The sequence below is a fragment of the Cetorhinus maximus genome, chromosome 21 (genome assembly GCF_964194155.1).
Source record: "Cetorhinus maximus chromosome 21, sCetMax3.hap1.1, whole genome shotgun sequence".
Classification (NCBI taxonomy): domain Eukaryota; kingdom Metazoa; phylum Chordata; class Chondrichthyes; order Lamniformes; family Cetorhinidae; genus Cetorhinus; species Cetorhinus maximus.
Window position 1 is genome coordinate 25,372,989 of NC_135899.1, and position 25,859 is coordinate 25,398,847.

The 25,859-nt window shown below is 45.6% G+C and overlaps 1 protein-coding gene across 2 annotated transcripts in view; it reads left to right on the forward strand.

Annotated features, from left to right (window-relative positions):
- Positions 1-18,149, forward strand: part of LOC144695778 (torsin-4A-like) — a 96,604-nt gene extending 78,455 nt beyond the window's left edge. The window contains exons 2-3 of one of the 2 annotated variants that reach the window (XM_078566762.1): positions 3,658-3,872; positions 12,516-18,149. In XM_078566762.1, coding sequence (XP_078422888.1) covers positions 12,580-13,860 — 1,281 coding nt within the window. In that variant the 5' untranslated portion in view covers positions 3,658-3,872; positions 12,516-12,579 and the 3' untranslated portion in view covers positions 13,861-18,149. Of the gene's footprint in view, positions 1-2,461; positions 3,873-12,515 lie in introns of those variants that run through there. The other variant, XM_078566761.1, reaches the window with a different exon arrangement.
- Positions 18,150-25,859: the final 7,710 nt, after the last annotated feature.

A 25,859-nucleotide genomic window follows, 5' to 3' on the forward strand; every position in this document is an offset into this window, starting at 1 on the left:
GTCAGACACTCCTTTCCCCCTCTGGGACTGGGTGGGACAGTGGGTCAGACACTCTCCTTTCCCCCTCTGGGACTGGGTGGGACAGTGGGTCAGACACTGTCCTTTCCCCCTCTGGGACTGGGTGGGACAGTGGGTCAGACACTCCTTTCCCCCTCTGGGACTGTGTGGGACAGTGGGTCAGACACTCTCCTTTCCCCCTCTGGGACTGAGTGGGGCAGTGGGTCAGACACTGTCCTTTCCCCACTCTGGGACTGGGTTGGACAGTGGGTCAGACACTGTCCTTTCCTCATCTGGAACATGGTGGTGTGTTGGGTCAGAGTCTGTTACAAATTTTGGATTATCCCTGGATGTTCTCACAGATTTTTTGCATAGTTGGTGATCACCGTAACTCCCTTGCCAAAAAACTAATTGAGCTAAGAGCCATAAATAGAATATTGACACTACAGAATGCCAGCCCTACTTTTCCTTCTTCACTTCCCTGGCTAAATATAGCTCTAATCTACTATGACTTCCACCACAGATATTCTAGGGAGGCAGGTCCCAATTCCATCCCAGCCGGAACAGGCATTGAACACTGTGCTGTTGACCAGTATGATCCACAGCAGCTAACTGAGCCAATCAGCATCCAAAGGAGACTGTGTTGCCGTAACAAATACACTTTTACATGCATGTTGAAGCCTGGAGCTATGGATAGTGATGGTAGAGGCTCTAATTTCCTTTCTGTCAGACGGCTGACCAGGAGTTGCCCTGCTCTTACCATCTGCCATTGGCATGTGTTGGAAGGATTTACAAGTTGATACCCCACTTGTTTGGTTGTGTTATGAAAGTAGCTTCCTTGTCCATCAAATCCTGGAGTGGAACTTCAACCCGGAGCTTCAAGCTTTGAGGCAGGGACAGTACCCACTGCACCACAAGGCCTCCTTTACTGCCCCCAACTACCCTCATTGTATCCATAACCTCCACCAGCTCCTACACCTCTCCCTATCTCTGTAACCTCCTCTAGCCCCTACACCACTCCCTATCTCTGTAACCTCCACCAGCCCCTACACCACTCCCTATCTCTGTAACCTCCTCCAGTCCCCTACACCTCTCCCTATATCCGTAATCTCCTACAGTGCCCTACACCCCTCCCTATCTCCGTAATCTCCTACAGTCCCTAAACCCCTCCCTATCTCCGTAACCTCCTACAGCCCCTACACCCCTTCCTATCTCTGTAACCTCCTCCAGCCCCTACACCCCTCCCTATCTCCGTAACCTCCTACAGTCCCTAAACCCCTCCCTTTCTCTGTAACTTCCTCCAGTCCCCTAGACCCCTCCCTATCTCTGTAACCTCCTCCAACCCCTACACTCCTCCCTATCTCTGTAACCTCCTCCAGTCCCCTACACCCCTCCCTATCTCTGTAACCTCCTCCAGCCCCTACACTCCTCCCTATCTCTGTAACCTCCTCCAGTCCCCTACACCCCTCCCTATCTCTGTAACCTCCTCCAGTCCCCTACACCCTTCCCTATCTCCGTAACCCCCTACAGTCCCTAAACCCCTCCCTTTCTCTGTAACCTCCTCTAGCCGCTACACCCCTCCCTGTCTCTGTAACCTCCTCTAGCCCTTACACCCCTCCCTATCTCTGTAACCTCCTCCAGTCCCCTACACCCATCCCTATTTCTGTAACCTCCTCCAGTCCCCTACACCCCTCCCTATCTCTCTTTCTTCCTCCAGCCCCTAAACTCTTCCCTATCTCTGTAACCTCCTCCAGCCTCGACACTCCTCCCTATCTCTGTTACCTCCTCCAGCACCTACATCTCTCCCTACCCCATCATCTCCTCCAGCCCCTATACTCACTTTATCTCTGTGACTTCCTCCAACCCATACATCCCTCCCTATCTCTCTGACATCCTTCAGCCCCTATACTCCTCCCTATCTTTGTAACTTCTTCCAGCCCCTACACTCCTCCCTATCTCTGTAACATCCTTCAGCCCCTACACCCCTCCCTATCTCTGTAACCTCCTGCAACCACTACACCTCTCCCTATCTCTGTAACCTCCTGCAGCCCCTACACCTCTCCCTATCTCTGTAACCTCCTGCAGCCCCTACATCTCTCCCTGTCTCTGTAACCTCCTCCAGTCCCCTACACCCCTCCCTATCTCTGTAGCCTCCTGCAACCCCTACACCTCTCCCTATCTCTGTAACCTCCTGCAACCCCTACACCTCTCCCTATCTCTGTAACCTCCTGCAACCCTACACCTCTCCCTATCTCTGTAACCTCCTGCAACCCCTACACCTCTCCCTATCTCTGTAACCTCCTGCAGCCCCTACACCCCTCCCTATCTCTGTAACCTCCTGCAGCCCCTACACCCCTCCCTATCTCTGTAACCTCCTGCAGCCCCTACACCTCTCCCTATCTCTGTAACCGCCTCCAGCCCCTACACCCCTCCCTATCTCTGTAACCTCCTCCAGTCCCCTACACCCCTCCCTATCTCTGTAACTGCCTTCAGCCCCTCTGCAATCTCTGTGCAGATTCAATTCTGACCCCTTGAGCATCCCTGATTTTAATTGCTTCACCGTTAACGGCTGGGCCTTCAGCTGCCCGGCCCCCAAGCTCTGGAATTCCCTCCCTGTACAATCTCCCCCTCTCAACCTCACTTTCTTCCTTTAAGACCCTCCTTAAAATCTATCTATTTGACCAAGCATTCGGTCAGCTAATGTCTTCCCATGTGGTTCAGTGTTGACCGTTCCTGTGAAGAGCCTTGGGACGTTTTGCTACACTGAATTTGCTATATAGATCCATGTTGTTGTAGTCAGTGTCTCATTTCCCCCATCTCCTCCCCAGTGAAAAATAGGAGCTGGCCCTTATCTTCTCCACTCAGACACGGAGACTGTACCACTTTGGGTGCCAAGTGAAGGCTGTGCCCCCCTACCAGGTAGCAAAAACTACAACGGCAGTGAACTGGGGGAAAAGAGGCTAGCAGGGGAACTGAGGGCATGCATGTTAGTCAAGGTGGTGAAGGCGGTGGCTTAGTGGTATTGTCACTGGACTAGTTAATCCAAAGAATCAGGGTAATGCTCTGGGGACCCGGGTTTGAATCCCACCACCACAAATGGCGAAATTTGAATTTAATGAACATCCGGAATTTTAAAAAGTCTAATGATGACCATGAAACGATTGCCGATTGTGGGTTGTAAAAACCCACCTGGTTCACTAATGTCCTTTAGGGAAGGAAATCTGCCGTCCATACCTGCTCTGGCCTACATGTGACTCCAGGTCCATAGCAAAACGGTTGACTCTTAAATGCACTTTGAACAAGAGCAATTAGAGATGGGCAATAAATGCTGGCCTAGCTAGCAACGCCCACATCCCATGAATGAATAAAAACACGATTGAGAAAAAGGGAAATTGCATTAATTGTTAAGGGGAAGAGATAAACCCTGTTCTTATAAACTTCCTGAAAAAGCAGCTAGCGACTTGGTGGTAACTGAGCGAGGGAAGCTTTGCTGCTGTGAACAAGACTGTACTTTAGACCTTAACTCCGAGTTTCTGCTTGGATCCGCAAACTGTTTTCTCCTCCAGGCAGTAACTGAGAAACCACAGATCGCAACCAGGAGCACAGCCAAATCTCTTAAAAAGTGAGTTTTACAGTGACATGATATTCCACCGCTCCAAGGGCAAGGAAGCACTCTAGACAAGTTGGCACAGCATCAGATACAAGACAAAACCCCAGAGAGTTGGGGCCAGACAGCAGCAAGAGCTCAGAAGAGTAAAGACACCCAAAAAGTCAAGACAGCGCAGGAACAACGAGGCACCATTTGGGAGTACAAGCTATCACTCGGGCTGCAGTGAGAAGGGGCTCTGTACAGGCCTCCGGCATAAAGTGTCAAGGTGAGAGCTGTAACTCGTGTTTATGCTTCCCCTTTCAGGGGCTCAGGATGTCTCAAAGCACTTAAAAGCCATGAAGTATTTTTGAAATGTATTCGCCATTGTAATGTAAGAAACGCAGCAGCCAATTTGTGCACAGCAAGCTCCCACAGACAGCAATGGGGGAGCTTGCTGTGCAGCGGTGGCTCAAGAAGGTGACTCACCAACACCTTCCCAAGGGCAACTAGGGATGGGCATTAAATGCTGGCCCAGCCAGAGAAGCCCACATCCCCTGAATGAATAAAGAAAAAGTGACCAGATCGTCGGTTTTAGGGTGAGGTTTGCTGAGGAATGAATATTGGCTGCAGGCCACCGGGGTGAACTCCCCTGCTCTCTTTCGAAATAGTGGCTATTGGATCACCTCCATCCAGCAGAGAGGGCAGACGGGAGCCTCAGTTTAGAAACATAAAAACATAGAAACTAGGAGCAGGAGTAGGCCATTCAGCCCTTTCAGCCTGCTCCGCCATTCATTATGATCATGGCTGATCATCCAACTCAATAGCCTGCTCCCGCTTTCTCTCCATATCCTTTGACCCCTTTCGCCCCAAGAGCTATATCTAACTCCTTCTTGAAAACATACAATGTTTTGGCCTCAACTACTTTCTGTGGTAGCGAATTCCACAGGCTCACCACTCTCTGGGTGAAGAAATTTCTCCTCATCTCACTCCTAAATGGTCTACCCCATATCCTCAGACTGTGACCCCTGGTTCTGGACTCCCCCACCATCGGGAACATCCTTCCTGCATCTACCCTGTCTAGTCCTGTTAGAATTTTATAGGTTTCTATGAGATCCCCCCTCATTCTTCTGAACTCCAGTGAATATAATGCTAACCGACTCAAATCACTCCTCATATGTTGGTCCTGCCATCCCAGGAATCAGTTTGCTAAACCTTCGCTGCACTCTCTCTATAGCAAGAACATCCTTCCTCAGATAAGGAGATCAAAACTACACACAATATTCCAGGTGTGGTCTCACCAAAGCCCTATATAATTGCAGCAAGACATCCCTGTTCCTGTACTCGAATCCTCTCGCTATGAAGGCCAACATACCATTTGCCTTCTTTAATATCTACTGCACCTGCATGCTTACCTTCAGTGACTGATGTACGAGGACACCCACGTCTCGTTGCACATTCCCCTCTCTCAATTTTTAGCCATTCAGATAATAATCTGCCTTCCTGTTTTTGCTACCAAAGTGGATAGCCTCACATTTATCCACATTATACTGCATCTGCCATGCATTTGCCCACTCACTCAGTTGTACAAATCACACTGAAGCATCTCTGCATCCTCCTCACAGCTCACCCTCCCACCCAGCTTTGTGTCATTTGCAAATTTGGAGATATTACATTTAGTTCCGTCATCTAAATCATTAATACATATTGTGAACAGCTGGGGTCCCAGCACAGATCCCTGTGGTACCCCACTAGTCACTGCCTGCCATTCGGAAAAAGATCTGTTTATTCCTACTCTTTGTTTCCTGTCTGCCAACCAGTTTTCTATCAATCTCAATACACTACCCCCAGTCCCATGCGCTTTAATTTTACATGCTAATCTCTTGTGTGGGACTTTGTCGAAAGCCTTCTGAAAGTCCAAATAAACCACATCCACTGGCTCCCCCTCATCAACTCTACTAGTTACATCCTCAAAAAATTCCAGTAGATTTGTCAAGCGTGATTTCCCTTTCATAAATCCATGCTGACTCTGTCCGATTCTGCCACTGTTTTCCAAGTGCTCAGCTATTAAATCTTTTATAATGGACTCTAGAATTTTCCCCACTACCAACATCAAGCTGACTGGTCTATAATTCCCTGTTTTCTCTCTACCTCCTTTTTTAAATAGTGAGGTTACATTAGCTACCCTCCAATCTGTAGGAACTGTTCCAGAGTCTATAGAATCTCAGAAGACGACCACCAAGTCATCCACTATTTCTAGGGCCACTTCCTTAAGTACTCTGGGATGTAGATTATCAGGCCCTGGGGATTTATCGGCCTTCAATACCATCAATTTCCCCAACACCATTTCCCTACTAATACCGAGTTCTTTCAGTTTCTCCCCCTCACTAAACCCTGTGTTCCCCAACATATCTGGTATGTTATTTGTGTCCTCCTTTGTGAAGACAGAACCAAAGTGTGCAGTTAGTTGGTCAGCTATTTCTTTGTTCACCATTATAAATTCCTCTGTTTTTGACTGTAAGGGACCTACATTTGTCTTCACCAATCTTTTTTCTTCACATACCTATTGAAACTTTTACAGTCAATTTTCATGTTCTCCACAAGCTTACTCTCGTACTCTATTTTCCCCTTCTTAATCAATCCCTTGGTCTTCCTTTGCTGAATTCTAAAGTGCTCCCAATCCTCAGGTCTGTTGTTTTTTTCTGGCCAATTTGTATGCCTCTTCCTTGGACCTAATACTACCTCTAATTTCCCTTGTAAGCTATGGTTTGGCCACCTTACCTGTTTTACTTTTGCGCCAGACAGGAATAAACAATTGTTGCAGTTCACCCATGCGCTCTTTGAATGTTTGCCATTGCCTATCCACCATCATCCCTTTAAGTAATATTTCCCATCAGAACCAACTTACACCTCATACCATCGTAGTTTCCTTTATTAAGATTCAGGACACAAGTCTCAGAATCAACAATGTCACTCTCCATCTTGATGAAGAATTCTACCATATTATGGTCGCTCATCCCCAAGGGGCCTCGCATAACTAGATTGCCAATTATTCCTTTCTCATTACACAATACCCAGTCTAGGATGGTCTGTTCTCTAGTTGGTTCGTCAATGTCTTGATCCAGCAAGCCATCCCATATACACTCTAGGAATTCCTCCTCTCCGGTATTGTTACTAAGTTGATTTGCCCTATCTATATGCAGATTAAAGTCACCCATAATTACAGATGTTCCTTTATTGTATGCGTCTCTAATTTCTTGTTTAATGCCATTCCCAACATCACCACTACAATTTGGGGGTCTTTACACAACCCTGACCAACATTTTTTGCCTCTTAGTGTTTCTCTACCCATACAGATTCCACATTGTCGGAGCTAATATCTTTCCTCACTCTTGTGTTAATTTCCTCTTTAACCAGCAATGCAACTCCATCGCCTTTTCCTTTTTGTCTGTCCTTCCTAAATACTGAATACCCCTGGATGTTTAGTTCCCATTCCTGGTCACCCTGAAGCTATGTCTCCGTAATCCCGACTATATCATACCTGGTTACATCTATTTGCACGTTTAATTCATCCACTTTATTGGGAATGCTCCTGGCATTAAGGCACAAAGCCTTAAGGCTTGTCTTTTTAACATTACTTGTCCCATTCCCACTATTTCTCACTGAGGCCCTGTTTGATTCTTGCCCTTGATTTTTCTGACTATCACTTTTCTTATTCCCCTTTCTGTCTTTTGTTCTTGTCCTTGGTCCCCCCTCTTCTGATTCCTTGCATAGATTCCCATCCCCCTGCCATTTTGGTTTAAACCCTCCCCAACCACTCTTGTAAATACTCCCCCTAGGACATCAGTCTCAGTCCTGCCCAGATGTAACCCGTCCAGTTTGTACTGGTCCCACCTCCCCCAGAACCGATCCCAATGCCCCAAGAATCTGAAACCCTCCCCTTCACACCATCTCTTCAGCTACATATTCATCCGATACATCCTGCTATTTCTATTCTGACTAGCACGTGGCACTGGTAGTAATCCTGAGATCACTACCTTTGAGGTCCTACTTTTCAACTTACTTCCTAACTCCCTATATTCTGCTTTTAGGACCTCATCCCTTTTTTTACCTATGTCGTTTGTACCAATGTGTACCACGACCACTGGTTGTTCATCCTCCCCCTTCAGAATGTCCTGTAGCTGATCGGAGACCTCCTTGACCATGGCACCATTCTGGAGTCTCGTTTGCGACCACAGAAACGCCTATCTATTCCCCTTACAATTGAATCCCCTATAACTATTGCATTCCCACATTTTTACTCCTCCCCTGTGCAGCAGAGCAACCATGGTGTCACAAATTTGGCTGTTGCTGCTTTCCCCTGAGAGGCCATTCCCCTCAACAGTATCCAAAGTGGTATATCTGTTTTGCAGGGGAATAGTCACAGGAGATTCCTGCACTGCCTCCCTAGTCCTCTTGCTCTGCCTGATGGTCACCCATTCCCTTCCTGCCTGTGGACTCTTAGCCTGCGGTGTGACCACTTCTCCATACGTGCTATCCACGATAATCTCCGCCTCGCTGATGGTCCACAGTGTCCCCAGCCGCCACTCCAGCTCCGAAACCCGGGCTTCCAGGAGCTGCAGCTGGAGACACTTCCCTCACACATGCTGGCCCCGGGCACTGGAAATGTTCCCGGCTTCCCACACCACGGCTTTGAGCTCTCCTGCCATGACTTACCCCTTTAAATTAAATTAAACCTTTTGGAAGATACTTAATATCAAATAATATCAATTACTCTATGGATCTTCTTTCCTGCTCCTCATTGTTATACAATACAGCCCTTACAAACGACGAACCACAAAATGAGACCTTAAAAACTATAAGCGATAAAAGTAGTAAATACTTTCCCGACTGTACTCACGGTACTCAAAGGGTCACTTTGTTCCCTCCTCACTGAACTCACTCAGTCATCAAACTCCAACTTAAGCACTCTGCTGCAGCCCAAAGCAGCACTCCAGTGCAGACAAAGTCAGCACTGTAAGATGGCCTGTTTTTATACTCTCTGAATCTAGCCTCTGAAAACCTGTTTGAGCCAGTTAGCTAATTAGCTAGTTGTAGCTGCAAACAGAGCTTGTATAAACTCTGTTTTAAGGCTGGCCTAAAACTCACCTTCTTCCAACCCAAAGAGCAATTTTTAGTCAATTACTAAATTAAAGAAAGACTGGACTTTAGATAGAAATTAGAAATGGCTGATCCTCTATCTCAATGCCACACTCCTGCACTCTCCCCATACCCCTCGATGCTTTTAGAGTCCAGAAATCTATCTATTTCCTTCTTAAATATATTCAGTGACTTCGCCTCCACAGCCTTCTGTGGTAGAGAATTACACAGGCTCACCACCTACTGAGTGAAGAAGTTTCTCCTCATCAAAAAATAAAAAATACCTGGAAAAACTCAGCAGGTCTGGCAGCATCAGCGGAGAAGAGTACAGTTGATGTTTCGAGTCCTCATGACCCTTCAACAGAACTTCAACAAGTTTCTCCTCATCTCAGTCCTAAATGGCCTACCCCATATTCTGAGACTGTGACCCCTTGTTATAGACCCCCCCAGCCAGAGGAAACATCATCCCCGCATCTAGTCTGTCCATCCCTGTCAGAATTTTTTATGTTTCAATGAGATCTCCTCTCATCCTTTTAAACTCCAGTGAATACAAGCCTAGTTGGCCCAATCTCCCCTCATGTGACAATCCTGCCATCCTAGGAATCAATCTGGTGAACCTTCACTGTACTCCCTCTGTGGCAAGAATATTCTTCCTTAGGTAAGGAGACCAAAACTGCACACAATACTCCAGGTCTCACCAAGGCCCTGTACAGCTGCAGTAAGCATCCTTGCTCCTGTACTCAAGTGCTCTCGCAATGAAGGCCAACATACCATTTGCCTTCTTAACTTCTTGCTGCACCTGCATGTTTGCTTCCAGTAATTGGTGGACAAGGACACCCAGGTCCTTTTGTATATCAACATTTCCCAATCTATCACCATTTAAATAATACTCTGCCATTCTGTTTCTCCTACTGAGGTGGATAACTTCACACTTATCCACGTTATACTGCATCTGCCATGTATTTGCCTACTCACTCAACCTGTCTAAATCACCTTAAAGCCTCTTAACACCCTCCTCACTGCTCACATTCCCACCAAGTTTTGTGTCATCAGCAAACTTAGAAATATTACATTTGGTTCCTTCATCCAAATCATTGATATATATTGTGAACAGCTGGGGCCCAAGCACTGATCCCTGTAGTACCCCATTAGTTACCTCCTGCCGCTCTGAAAAAGACCCTTTTATTTCTACTCTCTGTTTCCTGTCTGCTAATCAATTCTCAATCCATGCCAATATATTTAATTTTACACACTAATGTCTTATGTGGGACTTTATCAAAAGCTTTCTGAAAATCCAAATACACCACATCCACTGGTTCTCCCTTATCTATTCTGCTAGTTACGTCCTTAAAAACCTCCAGTAGGCTTGTCAAACATGATTTCTAATCCTGTTGATATTCTCTACGTGTTGTGTTTTCACCATCGTATATAATAGACTCTAGCATTTTCCCTACTACTGATGTTAGGCGAGCTGTTTTCTCCCTCCCTCCTTTTTTAAATAGTGGGGTTACATTTGCCATCCTCCAATCTTCTGGGACTGTTCCAGAATCTGCAGAATTTTGGAAGATGACAACCAACACATCCAGTATTTCCATGGCCACCCCCTTTAGTACACTGAGATGTAGATTATCAGGCCCTGGGGATTTAACATCTCACTCACGGCACTTTTGATAGTGCAACACTCTCTCTGCACAGGCCGAATATTATTTACAAAACTCTGGTGTGGGATTTGAACCTACAAACATAATGACTCAGGGGCCAAGAGTGCTGACCAACTGACTCTCAGTGGACAGCTAGGTTGTCAGGTGTACACAGGCTGTTGTCATTATCAACATGTCCACCTGACTCTTGAGTTTGGAGCCAGCTGGCTTTTTAAAATTCCGAGACTTGGGAATTCAGAATATGGAACACAATCGGATGGGGGAAGCGGGATGGAATGAGAAGCAGGAATTTCTTCCTCCAGTTCTCCATGCCTTGCTCTTTTTTGGGGAAATTTGCTGTATCAGAATGATACCAGGGCTTAAAGTGTTAAATTTTGAGGACGGGTTCCACTTGAGTTTTGAAGATTGAGAGGTGGTCTGATTGAGGTGTATAACAAGGATTCAATTCCTGTGGTGGGTGGGGTGGGGGGGACAGTGAGTTGGGGAGTCAAGAATGAGGGGACATGATCTTAAAATTAGAGCAAGGCCATTTTAATGGCCATTCGGGGGGGTGATGTTAGGAAGCAGTATTTCACACAAAGGGTAGTGGGAATCAGGAACTCTCCCCACCAAACAGGCTGGGGATGCTGAGGGACTACTGGAGCTTTCAGAACCGAGAGCAGCAGATTTGTGTGCAGGAAGAGTATCAAGAAATACAGAACTAGAGCAGGTCGAGGTGCAGTTTAGGCATGATCAGATCGAATGGTCTAAGGGCTGAATGGCTTCCTACCGTTCTTAATAATGCTCTGATAATAAAGGAGGGACAAGTGGAATGTTGTCCCCTTGCCAAAAGCCACACCAGCTTCACCTTTACCAGGGCCAAGAATCACAAAGCAGGTAGCATTACTGTGAGTTTTATTTTTTATTTGTTCATGGGTTGTAGGTGTCACTGGCTAGGCCAGCATTTAGTGCCCATCCCTAACGTGCTTATAAAGGCCAGATGCCAGGTTGCCGATGGCAAACAATCATTAGGAAAGAGGCTGCATAGAAATTCCTGCCATTCCAAAAGGAAAACGTGGGTGAAGCAGTCAGCACTCACTTCGCTCCAACTACTCCGTGCTCTCCACAAATTATAGCCCTTGATCCCGGGACTGATGCCCAAGGATTGTCCTGCAGGAGTGGGGTACGTGTACCATTTATGCAAATGCCCCATCATGGGACTTATGGTGGGAATGGTGTTTGGATGGGGCTAAGAATGGCAACCTGATGTTCCACTTCCCCCCCCTGCACTTCTGGAGGCAGAACGGGAGCCTCAGGGAATTCTGGTCCAGGCAAGCAAGCAATTAGGAAGGCAAATGGTATGGTAGTCTTTATTGCAAGGGAATAGAAGTATAAGAGTAAGGAAGTCTTGCTGCAGTTATACAGGTAAGATCATGCCTGGTGTAGTGTGCCTCCTCTGCTGAGGAATGATATACTCGATTTAGACGGGGTGCAACAAAGGCTCACTAGAATGATTCCTGAGATGAAATGGCTATCCTAAGAGGAGAGGTTGTGTAGAAGGCCTAGCCACTCTGGAGTTTAGAAGAATGAGAGCTGACCTCATTGAAATGTATAAAATTCTTACAGGGCTTGACAGGATAGATCCTGAGAGGCTGTTTTCCCCCTGGCTGGAGAGTCTAGGACAAGGGGGTATAAACTCAGTACAGGAGGTTGTCCATTTAGGACTGAGATGAGGAGAAATTTCTTCACTCAAAGGGTTGTGAATCCAGAGGGTTGTGGATGCTCGGTTGTTAAGTATATATACAATTGTTGTACACCATGGGGAACCAAGGGACCTGGGAGAAGGTGCAAAGTGGAGTTGATGCATAAGATCAGTAATGGTTTTATTGATTGGGAGAGCAGGCTCCATGGGCTGAATGTCCGGCTCCTGCTCCTAACGGTGGGATTTTCCAGCCCCGACAATGGCGGGCATCATTGTGGGCAGGGCGGGAACATTTGAAGAGCCGTAACAGCTACGTACCTCGCCTTTATATGTCCAGTTAAATAATCCATCCTTGTTAACCCTACCTTAATTCCTCCTCTTTATTTCCCCCAACTTTGGCCCCCTTCCTCTTTCCCACTTCCCTTCCCCCAACCTCCCCTGCCAATCCCAGATACAGATCTGGACTCAGCGGAAGACACTTCGGCCTTGTCCTCACCGACAGGAGAGCATCCAAAATGGAGGTGCCCAAGATGAAGACGACCCCCAACAATCGGCTGCTTCATTTAACAGCGAAGGTACGGTTGGCCAACCGGATGCTGCGAGGCAAGTGCAACCAGAAGGCAGCACCCGCTCGCTCAACGATAGGTTACTTTGCAGCCGCCAATCGCCACCCTCCCTTGAAGAGAAGGGGCACCAGCAGGAAGCTTCATGGCAAGAAGAAGCCCCTGCCACTCCAAAGCAAGTCGTGGTGGTCGACTGACACGGAGACGAAAGCCATATACCTCCTGTCTCTGCTCTGCTTGATTGTGGGTTTCCAAGTCTACAATGCCTATGAGAATCTGGACGACAACCTCCTGATCTACGACATTGACCAGCTTGAGAAGACTCTGCACCGGGAGCTTCTAGGTCAGACTCTGGCACTGAATAAGCTTACCAAGCTGCTGAGGAACTACTTTGCCACATTTGTTCACGAGAAGCCCTTGTTCTTGTCCATCAATGGCCCGGCTGGAGTTGGCAAGAGCCATTTGGGGCGACTGATTGCCAAGCACTTCAAGTTCCAACTCGGGCCTCAGCTCGTCCTCCAGCACTCCGTGCGGTACCAGCAGCTGGTGGGTCGTTCCGATCATCACTCTGAGCTGGTCGCCAGGATCTCGGCCATCTTTTCCGAAGCCCTTCGGACCCAGCGGATCCCAGTCCTCCTCTTCGACGAGATGGAGCTGGCGCCCGCTGAGCTCCTGAGCTACGTCGGAGACCTCCTGCAGTCGGAGCACACCAGCGCCGTCTACATCTTCATCAGCAAGCTCGGCCAGGAGTGGATCATGCAGTCGCTCCGTCACAGCCTAGCCCACAAGGCCACGCGCCGCGTGGCGAGGCTCAGCAAGGAGCTGGCGCAGCTGTTTGCCTGGCGGCACCCCGTGTGGCGGGCGCCGGAGATCATCCCGCTCAGCCCGCTGGAGAGGGCCCATGTGGTGCAGTGCTTCTACCAGCTGATGGACCAGGAAGGCCTCTTCCCCTGCGAGTGGCAGGTGGAGACGATGGCCAACAGAATGAACTACTACAGAGCCAGGCAAAAACTGTACGCTCAGCAGGGCTGCAAAAGCGTCCCCTCCATGGTGAAGCAGCTTACGGAGCAAAAGCGACTGGAGGACTTGAAAAATGAAAAAGTCCTCCAATGCCACAAGCATCATGGAGTTTATTCAGAGGAGACACTTTCCATATTCAACCGCCCCTTAATGCATTACTGCATTCTGGTTGGCAACGAAGTGCAGATCGAGGACAAACCACCTAAGGGCTGAAATCTTATTGTCTTTTGCAATCTTCCTCATCCCTTCATTTCTTCCTCCATTTGGACATTGCGAGACATTCTATGGTTCAGATGACCACTGCCTTGGAAGCTCCAGCCCAAAACACATGCACATACACTCTAGAATTATTACCAAATAGAAAACTATTGGGCAACTCTATGATTTTGCAAATTGCTACAAGGGCATTGTCTAAATCTCTGCCCCACCCGATCCCAGAGGGGGGATAGGACAGTGTCTGACCCATTGTCCCACCCAGCACCAGGGGGGAAAAGGACAGTGTCTGACCCACTGCCTCACCCAGTCCCAGAGGGGGAAAGGACAGTGTCTGACCCAGTGCCCCACCCAGCCCCAGAGGGGGAAAGGACAGTGCCTGACCCACTGTCTCACCTAGTCCCAGAGGGGGAAAGGACATCCTGATCCACTGCATAAATAATAATATCTTAATAAAGCGGATGTTTCCAAATTCTCTGTCTTTCGTGCGCTGTAGCTTTTTAAATTCATTCATATGAGCATCTCGGGCAAGTCCAGCATTCATGCCAACCCATAATTGCTCTTGAGAAGATGGCAGTGTGCCACCTGCTGCACTCCATGTGGTGTAGGTACATCCACACTGCTGTTAGGAAGGAAGTTCCAGGATTTTGACCCAGCGACAGTGAAGGAATGGTCTATATGTTTTGAAGTCAGGATGGTGTGTGACTTGGAGTGGAACTTTTCAGGTGGTGATGTTCCCATGCACTTGTTCTTCTAGTTCAGGTATGGATAATCATTGGGCTGGAGGAGCACTTATCAAGCTTTGGTGAGCTGCTGAGAGCTGCATACATAAAATGAATTGTGCTAACAACAACTACTTAGGTATGAAGTATTAAATGTTTAGAAGGCCATTCTATATTGAACGTTTAGCATTCAACACTTACCTTTCTCTTCTTTCTTCTCGGCAATGTGGGTTAGACTTAGCAACACTAACATCAACATCAATGCACCTTTTAAAAAATTCTTTCATATGAGATGTGGGCAAGGCCATCATTTGTTGCCCCACCCTAATTGCCTTTGAACTGAGTGGCTTGCTGGCCCATTGCAAAGGGCAGTTAAGAGGCAACCGCAGTGATGTGGATCTGAAGTCACATGTAGGCCAGCTAGATCAGGTAAGGATGGCAGATTTCTTTCCATAAAGGAGATTCGTGAATAGGATGGGTTTTTTGCAAAAATATAATGAGAGATGTCATGGTCACCATTTCTGAAACTAGCTTTATATTTCAGGTTTCTTAATTGAATTTAAATTCCAGTAGCTTTCATGGTGGGATTTGAACCCATGTCCCCAAAGCATTAACCTGGACTCTGGATTAAATTTCAAACAATGCTTAGTAGTTAACTGTCAGTCACCATTAACTGGTGCATTCTCCATGGCAACGCCTCTACCAATCAGAGTCCAATTACCAACCAATTAGCACTCTCTTCTCATACAGTATAAAGTTGTTGCTTCCCTTGACATTGGTATTCTTGCGATTGTCCTGATGAGCCCAAAATGAAAAGCTTTAACAAAACGTCTTTTTCAGCTACATAAATATATATATATATTACCCCCAATATTGTTTCGGTGTTATGGATTAGAATGAAATAATTATTAATCATAAACCAGTAAAATCCAAACAGCATAAACATTTGCTAGATTAATAAAAATATTTGTTTGGAACAGTTATTGGTAAATTTTATAACTTGATACTATGGGCCTCATGGGAGGAACCTGCCCACTGAGTGAACTTGGAGCTTCAGTATCGAGCAGTGTGAGCCTGCTATACATTCAACATGGGGACCTGGAGTATGTTTAATGTTGTGATGTAATGTTTAATATCGTGAAGCTGCTGTATGCTTGACAGTTTGGACCTGTTGTTTGCTTAAGATGTGGACCCAGTGTATGTTTAAAATGTGGACACTTGCTGTACAATTAAAGGTGTGTCTGCTGTATAACATTGTGTGATTAAGGTGGTGCTGCACTGCGGCAAAGCAAGATTTTATGTTATTCATCGCTTCAGTTTACTTTCTTTAAACTTTTCATCAGTTTTAGCGTTTCTTCTGTGAGTTAGTGATATCTGCGCATTTATGAAGATGATTGCGAAACTTGTGACTGTTGTTTTTGGTTTGTCTGGTGGTGATGTAATTTTCATTATATGTGATTTTTATTGAACAATGTGCCCATGGTGAATTTCCAAATTTTTAAAAAATTCATTCAGGGGATGTGGGCTTCGCTGGCTGGGCCAGCATTTGTTGCCCAGGCCTAATTGCTCTTGAGAAGGTGGTGGTGAGCTGCCTTCTTGAACCACTGCAGTCCATGTGGTGTAGGTACACCCACAGCGCTGTTAGGAAGGCAGTTCAAGGATTTTGATCCAGCGACCCGTGAAGGAACGGCGATATATTTCCAAGTCAGGATGGTGAATAACTTGGAGGGGAACTTCCAGGCAGTGGTGTTCCCACCTCTCTGCGGCCCTTGTCCTTCTAGATGGTAATGGCCGTGGGTTTGGACGGTGCTGTCTAAGGAGCCTAAAATTTGAATTGAATTCAGGGCCTACTGACACTTTAAACCACTTCAGTTAGATGTGGTCCAGTGTTTAACACCAAGTAAGTAGAAACCTGGAGACAATGCATGGGTTACTCATATTGTAACTCTTGGTCCTGCTCTCAGTACTCCTCCCCTTCCTCACATGGCAGCTGCTGCTGTTCCCAAGTCGCAAGAAGCCCACCTCCGGCCACTGCTTATTGACTTACCTTGGACCATTTCTTTCGGTCATTCAAAAGCAGGTAATGTCCTGGGTTTGGAAGGTGCTGTCGAAGGAGCCTTGGTGAGTTGCTGCAGTGCATCTTGTAGATGGTACACACTGCTGCCATTGTGCATCAGTGGTGGAGGGAGTGAACGTTTAAGATGGTAGATGGGGTGTAGGTAAGTTTAGATGATGATTTTTAATAAAAATCAGTCATTCTCGGATTAAGTTTACTAAATAAGCTAACAGGGCCAAAGGAAGCCATCGTAGAAGTAACATGTGATTCTTTAACAGTAATCACTGTATATATAGTTATACTGACAATGAATTAGACAAGCCAGCAACAGATGATTTTAAGATCGTGTTAGGAACTAGAGATAGTTTTAAGTAAGTTTTACATATATTTGTGTGTGTTAGAAAAAAGTTGTAGCTTTAAGTTTGAGTGTAATTTTTATTTGATTTGTGGGTTAAAAAGGTGAAACCTGGGTCCAGTTTTATTTAGAGTTTTTCTCTGGGAAATGTTGCCTGCAAGTCTGTGGGTTTGTTTCTGTACCTGCATTTTAATGAAGTTTTACAACTTTTGAAATGGTTTACGGAAGTTAAAACAAAGTGGAGAAACTGCTGTTGCCTAGCAACAGGGGGCCGACAGAGACAGAGGGAAACAGAAAAACAGTTTGATTTCAATTGGTAGGGAATTCCACAATTCCCAGAGCAGGCAGGAAGGGAACTGCAGGGAGCAGGCCCCCAAGGGAAAAAAGAAAGTCACAAATACCAAGGATTTGGGCAGAAGATGGTCTCAGGAAGACAGCAAGTTCAAGGGGAAAAAACAGGAATCTAGAAAAGGTCCTGTTCAGTGAAATTGAAAGTAAGGAGCAGAGGAAATGGCTCCAAGTTAAAGAGACAGAGCTGCAGGGAGCAGATTTAAAGCAAAGTAGACTTGCAAAAAGCCAGAAGATTTGAGGAGACAGCCAAAGGTTGGTGAATCCTTACTATGGGCCTGTGAAGTAGGTGTTCTGGTGGCTGAGTATTTGAGAGAGTGGAATATGAAGCTTCAATGCATGTAGAGATCCAGGGGGAGAGAACATTGGAAGGAGAGTTCATACCCTTGGAGGTGGATCCCTGTTGGAAACATCCAAGTGAAAGTGCTCTTTGGGAGAGAACCAAAGTGAGTTCTTCAAGAGTGGAGATTGGAAACCCTCGTGTGAAAGCTGGAGTTCAGTGAGACTGGTTGGTTCACAGTGTGACAAGTGTCTGGGGGGAGTTGATGAACAATCCATGGCATCTGTTTTGGGAGGCATCTGTCACTTGGTTTCACAGTATGGGGTGTCCAACCACAGGTCGCCTATTGGTTTACATGGACTGTATACTTATTGTGACCATTAGAGTATGAGATAAATTTTGTAACTTGTCCTTGTATCCTTACGAATCTGCATATATTTGTTAAGGAATAGCTGGAGAGTACAAGTCGTGTAATATAGTTAATCTTTTCTTGTTTAATAAATGTTTTATTCTTTTGAAAGAAATTCATCCGCAGATTCCTGTGACTCTGTTCAGTAGCCGCATTCCACATTTCTCAACAAAAAATAAAAATTAGGACCTATCAAGCCAGGTTCCACCCAGGGACCTGACTTGTCCAGTAGTAACATCAGCTGGGATCATGACAAAAGTGAACCTCAATTAATCTTTGAAGACATTAGGTGAATCAATAGTTGTTTTAAAAGGCTTGACTAAGATTAATACCCTTTGAAAAGAAGTATTCTAACAAAATACATGACACTACAATATTGAAAACTTCTGTTAGGTTCCACATAATTACTGCATGTACCTTATGTGTAACAGTATAATGAAGTGTGTGCTGGTAACATCAACATTTCAAGCAGTATGTCTTTTAATAGCAATCAAAGAGCTAACCCTTAGGCGCTAAGAGAACTGGCATTATTAGTTCACCTTTTATAGGCATCTATGTTTAGCTGTGTTTGTTTTTAAAGTCTTTAGATTTAAATTAAGGTTAACTCACTAGAATTACTTTTGTAGTTTAAAAAGCAAAGAAGACAAATCTGCACTATTAGAAGTATGTAATGATGGAAACAACAGATAAGGACAGCTGAGACCTTGATCCATCAACTTATGAATAGTTAGATGCCAGCCCGGAAACAAAGATTGAGCTTCAGTTATAATTAAATAACTAAGTTTTATCACAAGGTTGGTCTTTAAACTTACACTAGGTAAGTTCCTAAGAGATTTTGGGCCTAAACTTCCTGGGAGTGGCAATCAGCATCGGATTGCCACGCCGTGCCTAATTACTCACCTCAATTTTTCTTCGATCCTACCTTTCCCGACCTTCCAACTCAGGCCTGTGAGATCCAGGCAGTGCAGCATGTCCCTGGGGCCCAGCGTACAGGAGAGTCGAAGTGAAGGAGGCTGCGCTGCCTTGGCACTAGCTGGTGTAAACCAGGTAAGTTTAAATGTCCAGTGAAATTTCAAGGTCCTTGACAGACCAGGGAGAAGGTAAGTGTCTAAGGCAAGTGGATAGGACTTGGGGGATGGGGGTGTTAGCAGTTGCGGGTGTTTGGAGGTCTGGGACATCAAGGGTTTGGAGGTCAGGGGGCTCAGAGGTTATGGGTCGGAGGTCGGGAGTGGTATCAGGCATTGGGTCAGGCCTGCAGGGGGGGATGTGGGGAGAGGAGAGTGTCACGCCTCAGGGGAGAAGGGGGTCAGGGCTGGGGGAAGTGGTCAGGCCTTGGGGAGGGGGAGGGGTCAGGCCTTGGGGGGATTGTTGAGCCTCAGCGCAATGTGGGGGCAAGCCTTGGGTCAGGTCTGGTCGGGCCTGGGTGGGAAGGGGGTGAGTGTAAGAATTGGGCCCACCAGTGGAGGTGGGGAGAGACATCTGGGGAGGGTCAGAGCGGTGGGGGAGGGTCAGAGGGGTGGGGGAAACCCATGGGTGTCGGGAGCATGGGAGAGTCCTGTGGGGGGGGAGGTGGGGTAGTTGGGCTGTTGGGTAAGTTCCCATTGAGGGGCCGCTTTGGGAATGTACAATAGTTACCCTTTTAAGCCTTCTCTTTTTTCTTGGGAAACTATTAGTGTAACCCAGTTGGAACCATCCAAAGTTTGCCATTTAAATCACATTTTCACATGGTTCCCAGTACAGGGAAATTGACCAGGGAAAGAACATACGAACATACAAATTTGGAGCAGGAGTAGGCCACTCGGCCCCTCGAGCCTGCTCTGCCATTCTTTAAGATCATGGCTGATCCGAATGTAACCTCAACCCCACATTCCTGCCTACCCCTGATAACCTTTCACCCCCTTGTTAATCAAGAGCTGTCTAGCTCTGCCTTAAAAATATTCAAAGGCTCTGCTTCCACCGCCTTTTGAGGAAGGGGATTCCAAAGACTTACGACCCCCTGAGAGAAAAAAATTCCCCTCATCTCTGTCTTACATGATCAGCCCCCTATTTTTAAACAGTGACCCCTAGTTCTAGATCCTCCCACAAGAGGAAACACCATCTCCACATCCACCCTGTCAAGACCCCTCAGGATCTTAAACGTTTCAATTAGGTCGACTTTTACTCTTCTAAACTCCAGCAGCTACAAGCCTAGCCTGTTCAGCCTTTCCTCATTAGACAACCTGCCCATTCCTGGCATTAGTCTAGTAACCCTTCTCTGAACTGCTTCTAATGGATTTACGTGTTTCTTTAAATAAGGAGACCAGTACTGTGCACAATACTCCAGATGTGGTCTCATCAATGCCCTGTACAGCTGAAGCCTAACCTTCCTACTTTTGTAATCAATCCCCTTCACAATGAATGATAACATTCAATTAGCTTTCCTAATTACCTGTTGTACCTGCATACTAAACTTTTGTGGTTCATGCACTAGGACACTCAGATCCCTCTGAATCTCAGAGCTCTGCAATCTCTCACCATTTAAATAATAAGCTTCCTTTTTATTCTTCCTGCCAAAATGAATGATTTCACATTTGCCCATATTATACTCCATCTGCCAGATCTTTTCTCACTCACTTAACCCATCTACTTCACTTTGTGGCCTTCTTTTGTCCTCTTCACAATTTACTTTCCTACCTATCTTTGTGCCATTAGCAAATTTAGCAACCATTCCTTTGGTCCCTTCATCTAAGTCATTTATATAAATTGTAAAAAGTTGAGGTCCCAGCACTGATCCCTGTGAAACACCACTCATCACATCCTGTCAACCAGAAGAAGACCCATTTATGCCAACTCTCTGCTTCTTGTTAGCTAGCCAATCTTCTATCCTTGCCAATATGTTACTCCCGACACCATGAGCTTTTATTTTCTGCAAAAACCTTTGATGTGGCAGTTTATGCCTTCTGGAAATCCAAGTACTGTACATTCACTGGTTCCCCTTTATCCACAGCACATGTGACTCTTTCAAAGAACCCCAATAAATTGGTTAAACAGGATTTCCCTTTTACAAAACCATGTTGACTCTGCCTGATTGCCTTGAATTTTTCTAAGTGCCCCGCTATAACATCTTTAATAATAGCTTCTAACATTTTCCCTATGACAGATGTTAGGCTAACTGGCCTATAGTTTCCTGCTTTCTGTCTCCCTCTAATTTTGAATAAAGGAGTTATATTTGCCATTTTCTAATCTAACGGAACCTTCCTCAAATCTAGGGAATTTTAGAAAATTAAAACCAGTGCATCAACTATCTCACTAGCCACCAATTTCAAGACCTTAGGGTGAAGTCCATCCGGACCTGGGGGTTGGTCAGCCCACAGCCTCAACAATTTGCTCAATACCACTTCCCTGGTGATTGTAATATTTCCAAGTTCCTCTGTCCCTTCCATTTCCTGATTTACAGCTATTTCCAGGATGTTACTTGTGTTCTGTATAGTGAAGACCAAAGCAAAATTTCTGTTTAAGTCACCCGCCATCTCCTTACCCTCTATTATCAATTCTCCAGATCCACTATCTATAGGACCAATCTTCATTTTGTTAACTCTTTTCTTATTTAAGTATCTATAGAAACTCCTACTATCCATTTTTATATTACCAGCTGATATTCTAATTTTTCCCTCCTTATTAATCTTTTCGTTGTTCTTTGCTGTTCTTTATATTCTTTCCAATCCTCTGACCTTCCACCCGTCATTGCGTAACTATATGCTTTTTCTTTAAGTTTGATACTGTCTTTAACTTTTTTACTTAACCATGGATGGTGGGCCCTCCCCTTGGGGTTTTTCTTTCTCATTGGAATGTATATATTCTGAAATATCTCTTTAACTGCCTGTCACCTGACATATTCCTTAACCTAATTCGCCAGTTCACTTTAGCTAGCTCTGCTTTCATGCCCTCATAATTGCTCTTATTTAAGTTTCAAGTACTAGTCTTGGGTGCACTTGTTTCTCCCTCAAAATGAATGTAAAGTTCAATCATATTATAACTGCTGCTACCTAGGTGTGCCATCACTAGGAAGTTATCAATTAATCCTATCCTGTTGATCAATACCAGGTCTAGTATAGCCTGCTTTCTGGTTGATTCCAGAAGGTGCTGTTTTAAGAAACTATCCCAAAAACATTCTATGATTTCTTCAACCACACTACCTTTGCCCACCTGATTTTTCTAGTCTATACGTAGATTAAAAATCCCCCAGGATTATTGCTGTACCTTTCTGGAAAGCTCCCATTATCTCTTATTTTATACTCTGTCCCACCGTGTAGTCACAATAAGGGGGCCTGTACGCCACTCGCACAAGTGACTTCTTGCCTTTATCACTCCTCATCTCAACGCAAACCGTTTCTACATCCTGGTTTCCTGAACTTCGGTCATCACTCTGTAATGTGCTAATACCATCATTAATTAACAGAGCCACCCCTCCACCTTATTGTAACTTCCTGTCTTTTCTAAATGTCACGTACCTTCAGTATTCAGTATCAATGGGCAGGATCTTCACAGGGGGGGTTGTGCAGGAGCGGGAGAGAGCGAGCGGGTTCCCGATTGGTGCTCCCAGTCGAGGGCGTGGCACCACTTTACGTGGGCGGGCCAATTAAGGCCCACCCAGCGTGATGTCTGCCAGGAAGCGCTATGCGCTCCCTGTGCACGCGGGTGGGGGAGGAAATTCCCTGAGCTGGGAGTGCGCTGTTTCGTGCATGCGCGCAAAAGAGCGCACAGATCTCTCTCAGGCAAAGTGCTGCCTCAGGGAGATCGGCTCAAATGTGAAAACCAGTGTAAAGAATAGAAAAAATTTTTACTGACATGTCCCCTCATGTGACACTGTCACATGAGTTGGGACATGTCCATAACTTTTATTTTAAAATATTCTGAAACTTTTATATCCCACATGAAACCTCATTCCGCCCGTGGATGAGGTTTCATGCCTTTTCAGAAGCCCGCCTGGGCTCCTGGCCTGCCCGCCAACCTTATGGTTGGACGGGCAGGTCCATTGATTAATTCAATTACTTTATTAATGGCCTTAAGTGACCATTGACAGGTCAGTGGGCACACAGCCGACCCGGCTGCACACCCGCCGACCTGAGAATGTAAATGACGCGGGGTGATGTTGGGACGCCCGCCTGACGTCACCCTCCGTCATCTTATGCATCAGCGAGCAGGCCCCCCCCGCTTGCTGACCGGAAGATGCAGCCCTATGTCATCCTGTAACCAGGTCTCTGTAATGGCTATTTCTATTTGCGCTATCAGTTCATCTATTTTGTTTTGAATGCTACATGCGTTTAGATGCAGAGCCTTTAGTTTTGCCCTTTCATTATTTTTGTAGCGTCTAGCCTTATCTGCTGATTTACTCTTAGAATCATTCTCTCTGTCCCTTCCTGTCACAGTCTGTTTATCATTTCCCATATTAATACCTGTCTCTCTTGCCTTATCTCTACTCTTTTGTTTACTACATATTCCCGAGTTTGATCCCTTGCCCCCACTATTCAGTTTAAAACCCTCTCTACTTCCCTAGTTAGGTGGCCTATGAGGACACCAACCCCAGCACGTTCCAGGTATAGACCGTCCCAACAGATCCCACTTTCCCCAGTACTGATGCCAGTACCCCACAAACCAGAACCCACTTCTCCCACACCAGTCTTTGAGCCATGCATTAATTTCTCTAATCTTATTTGTCCTAAGCCAATTTGCACATGGCTCAGGTAATAATCCAGGGATTATTACCTTTGAGGTTCTGCTGCTTAATTTGGTGCCTATCACGTCATACTGACTATGCAGAACCTCCTTCCTCATCCTGCCTATGACGTTGGTATCTACATAGACCATGACCACTGGATCCTCCCATTCCCAGTGCAAGTTCCTCTCCAGCCCTGAGCAGATGAACTGAACCCTGGCACCAAGCAGGCAAAAAGCCACCTGGACTCTCGCTCTTTGCTACAGAGAGCAGTGTCAATCCCCCTCATTATACTCTCCCCTACTACCGCTAACTTTTTTATGCTACCCCCCACTTGGATGACTTCCTGTACCATGCTGCCATGGTCAGTTTGCTCATCCACCCTGCAGCATCTGCACTCATCCAAACAAGCTGAGAGAACCTCAATCCTATTGGACAATTGTAGAGGCTCACACTCCTGCACTCCTGCTCTTTGTGTCCCCTTACCTGCCTCATTCGCATTAAAATCTCCTGTCCCTGGCCACTGACCAAATCAGAAGACCCTATTCTAAGTGGTGTGACTGCCTCCTGGTATAAAGCATCCAGGTAACTTTCCCCCTCCCTGATGTGTCGCAGAGTCTGCAGCTCAGCCTCCAGCTCAATGACCCTGAGCTGAAGCTCCTCAAGCCACAAACACTTACTGCAGACATGTTTGCCCTGGACCACAATGTTAACCAGGAGCTCCCACATGCTGCAGCCTTGACACATTCACCTGTCCTACCATCCTTAATATGTTTTAAATAATTACTTAATTATATTAATCATTTCTTTAATGTTGCTTTCTTATATATTTTATCAACTTTACCACAAAATTATGTGCCGTTTTAAACCTTTAGGGATAGAATAGAACTTACCCACTTACCAGATACTCACCAAGCAGCTAGCTCCTTTCCCTGTGGTAGGGCAAAAACCAATTTTTATGGGGTGAGAAAGATAGAAAAAGGAAACGAACAACTCCTTCTCCCAACTCCCCTCTCACCAAACTCAAAGTTTACACTTCTGGGCAATTGCCATGCAAACCTTACCCGTGACTGTCCGAAGGGGATTTCCCAGCACATCTTTGGGGTACCCCTCCAAGTCCGAAGCTGGGGAGCTCGGAAGCTAAGGCCCCATATGTTTGATATTAAATCTTCTTACAAATCTTAAGTTAAAATGTGGACACAAAATGGCTACAAAAAATGTATTTAAAACTATTAGAAGAAAGCTTAGAAACCAAAGTTACACAAAACATAAAGCCATATGTCGGAAATAAGATGAAAAGAATTGAACAAATCCATTGTTCTGTTATCAAGATTAATTATGCACAAAAGGCCAAGACCAATTAAGCTAAATTAAAGAATATGTCAGCCTATCAATGGGTGACAAGATCCCATTTAACACGTGGAGAGGGAGGGTCTTGAATCTTTCCTCGGGGTTAAAAATCCCATCTCCAGAGACCTGTTAGCTAGCCATATTCTGACTGAAGATACTTATCCAAAAGAAGGGAGAAGATGCATGCTTTCATGGAACTGATCATCCATTGAAACTCATAGAGGTCCTTTGGATAAGATGAGCATGCTTATGTTCTTTTGGCCAATGTACTTGAAATTAGTTTAGTGTAGAAAGAAGGCAGAGAATGATACTTATGAGAAGGTTTAATTGTATGGATGTATGATTCTTATATATTTTGATTTAACTAATTGTGTTATAAATCCATATTTCTATTACAGCTCTGCTCATTTATATTTTTCTTTAAATGAAACTTTTTTGAATTCACTGTAAGAAAAGTCTCGCCTTACCTTTTGGGTTCAAAGTCTCATTCAGAACCCGAGAGTTAAAATGAATTACCGATGAATTGGGTTGATTCCAATTGGAATCCATCCAAAAGTCCAACAGGGGTGCCATTCAAGCGGGCTGCTTTATCCTGGATGGTGTCAAGCTTCTTGAGTTTTGTTGGAGCTGCACTCATCCAAAAAAGTGGAGAGTATTCCATCACATTCCTGACTTGTGCCTTGCAGATGGACGACAAATTTTGGGGAGTCAGGAGGTGAGTTACTCTCTTCAGAATTTCCAGCCTCTGAACTGCTCTTGTGGCCACAGTATTTATATGGCTGGT